The 2,827-nt window shown below is 40.8% G+C and overlaps 1 protein-coding gene across 1 annotated transcript; it reads right to left on the bottom strand.

Annotated features, from left to right (window-relative positions):
* Positions 1-966: 966 nt before the first annotated feature.
* On the bottom strand, positions 967-1,959 carry MC5R (melanocortin 5 receptor; the record flags this gene model as incomplete). The annotated part of the gene is made up of 1 exon (XM_080821961.1): positions 967-1,959. Exon 1 carries the CDS (start codon positions 1,942-1,944, stop codon positions 967-969), a length of 978 nt encoding a protein of 325 aa, XP_080678087.1. The 5' UTR covers positions 1,945-1,959.
* Positions 1,960-2,827: the final 868 nt, after the last annotated feature.

The raw sequence follows: 2,827 nt of genomic DNA, 5'->3' as shown, positions 1-2,827 counted from the left end.
CACTTAATTCTACCCTGAGAGGCATGCATGACTCTGAGGAGCATCAAGTAAAATTATGAAACTGCTTTTCTTTCAGTTATAGTTGTAATTTCAGTTATAGCTGTTCCTCATGCTGAGACCAGCATCCACAATGTTTTTTTAAAAACTATTTTATTTTATCTGAAACTTTCATTTAACTTTTTAAAATTTTTATTTATTTTTTGAATTTATTTTCAGTGTTCCAGAATTCATTGTTTATGCACCCCACCCAGTGCTCCATGCAATACGTGCCCTCCACAATATCCACCACCAGGCTCATCCAACCTCCCACTCCCCTCCCCTCCAAAACCCTCAGTTAGTTCCTCAGAGTCCATAGTCTCTCATGGTTCATCTCCCCCTCCAGTTTCCCTCAACTCACTTCTCTCCATCTCCCCATGTCTTCCGTGTTATTCCTTATGCTCCACAAATAAGTGAAACCATATGCTAGTTGACTCTCTCTGCTTGACTTATTTCACTCAGCATAATCTCTTCCAGTCTCATCCATGTTGATACAAAAGTTGGGTATTCACCCTTCAACGGACGAATGGGTAGAGAAGATGTGGTCCATATATACTATGTAGTATTATGCCTCCATCAGAAAGGATGAACATCCACGAATTTTATCTTCCCTGAGCACACACTTACTAGATGGAGGATAGATCAGACCACCAGAAATGGGTAGGAGTGGGAGGAAAAGTAGAAGGAAAATAGGACAGAAAGAGATTGTCACAGACCATTCCCAAAATGGATAAGCAGCATGTGCATGTCTGACCCTACAACTGCCACAGGGGAAAATAAGTGCAGTACAAATTCAAGATGGAAAAATGATAAACAGAATGCATGGCTTTGATTTCTAGCTTTCTGCCTTACTCCTTGGCTGCATCAACTGATTTTGTCATAAGGTAAATCAAGGATAAAAGAGAGCCACAGAGAGAAGAACTTTTTTGTTTAATATCTGCCAGGAAACCTACAGGGTATTCTGAAACCATGGCAACAAATAATCTCTTTAAAGGACTTCCTCATCTCCTGGCTGCGGAAAGCATATATCAGAGGATCAATCACAGAATTACACATGATGAGTATGAGGTACATATTAAAGTAAGACATAAAGCAAGAACAGTAGAGGTTCTGGGGACAAGAAATCATCAAAATGAGATGGAGAAAGAACGGAGCCCAGCACACAATGAAAATGCCCAGCAGCATGGTTAGGGTGACAGCACCTTTCATGCTGGTCATTTGCCGCACAGAGCTGTATCCACGCAGAGCTGCTATCTGCCTGACATGAGTCCGGGCCAGGAGGAACATGTGTATATACAGAGACACCATGAGGAATAACATGGTGAAGAACATGGAGATAAGGCAAACGATTACATAGGTAGATTCATAGTAAATGATGAAAACAATGCCACAACCTGTGCAAAAGGTCCAGATACACATGATAATCACTCCAGAACGCTTCGCTGTCATGATGTGGTGATAGCGCAGAGCATAGAAGATGGTGACATACCTATCCACTGCAATGGCCAGCAAACTGCACATGGAGGCCACCACAGAAATGCAGATCATGGAGTCAAACACATTGTCAATGTGACGCACAAAGGCATCTGCTATCACCAGGTGCTTATTATTTATTAAGTATATGGCGATGGTCTCCCATGTGTTAGACATGCTCACTAGCATGTCAGCTACTGCTAAACTACACACAAAGAAATACATGGGGGAGTGCAAGTTCTTGTTCTTCACTATGGCACCTATGACCAAGATGTTCTCCAAGAGGCTGATGAGACCCAGAGTCAGAAACACTTCAACAGCAATGCCCATCTCTTTGCATGGTGAAGACTTGTTCTTGACATTTGGTTCTGAAAGGTTGCTTTCTGTGGAATTCAGGTTGAGATCCAAGAAAAGCAGGTGAAATGAGGAATTCATTGCTCCTCTTCTTGGCAACAGATTTACTGTAAAACAGGTTTTAATTCATGATTCTGAGAGATGAACAGTCTATCAAAGAAGTACAAGAGCATGCCAAACACAAGCACAACCCAAGAATGAGGTTAAATGGACTCAACACATTAGCATGAGTCTGGTGTGCCCCAGTCTACCTGGATCCCTGGACTAGTGTCCCTCCAACACATGGGCTTAGAATTTTCATCAGCCTCCTCTACCTTCCCTACTCTGGGCTCCCATTCTTTTACATACCTCTTACTGGAGTGACCACACATGTCAGTGTTCCCAGGACAGTTTCACTTTTTATGCTCATTGTCCAACCACCCAAGTTTGCTCTCAAAAATATCCTGAACTCACAACCTACAAAGTCCCTTGCAGTCTGATTTTTACATTTCTGAGACTACTGCACTGCATTTTCCTCAAGTGAGCACATATTTCTGAAGGATTGGCAGGCCCTCTTTCTCTCTTAAGAGAAAAAGATACGTGCCTTCTCAACATTTGTCCTCACACTTCTTTTTTTATATATATTATATATTTTTAATTATTTAAGTTCTATTAGCCAAGGTATAGTACATCATTGGTTTTTGATATCACACTTCTAAAATCTGCTAGGACTCAGTCCCCCTAGATGTAACTGAGACTAGCCATAGTGATCTGTTAATTTGAACATAATCACATACTAAAAGTTACTGTCTTTAAGGCATAAGTTTAAGTTGCACACATGTGTTAAAATTGGAGCTCACAGAATGCTGTTTTCTCCTTAATAAATATTTTCTTTGACTTCTACATTTGAAATTCCACAACATCGAATTGACGGATAGTCTCATAAATTCCACAAAGCCAGTACAAAGTACCAAGGGATTTAAAT

This window comes from Martes martes, assembly GCF_963455335.1.
Source record: "Martes martes genome assembly, chromosome: 13".
Taxonomy (NCBI): Eukaryota; Metazoa; Chordata; class Mammalia; order Carnivora; family Mustelidae; genus Martes; species Martes martes.
Note: the sequence above shows the minus strand (reverse complement) of the source record. Positions and strands in the feature narration are given on the sequence as shown.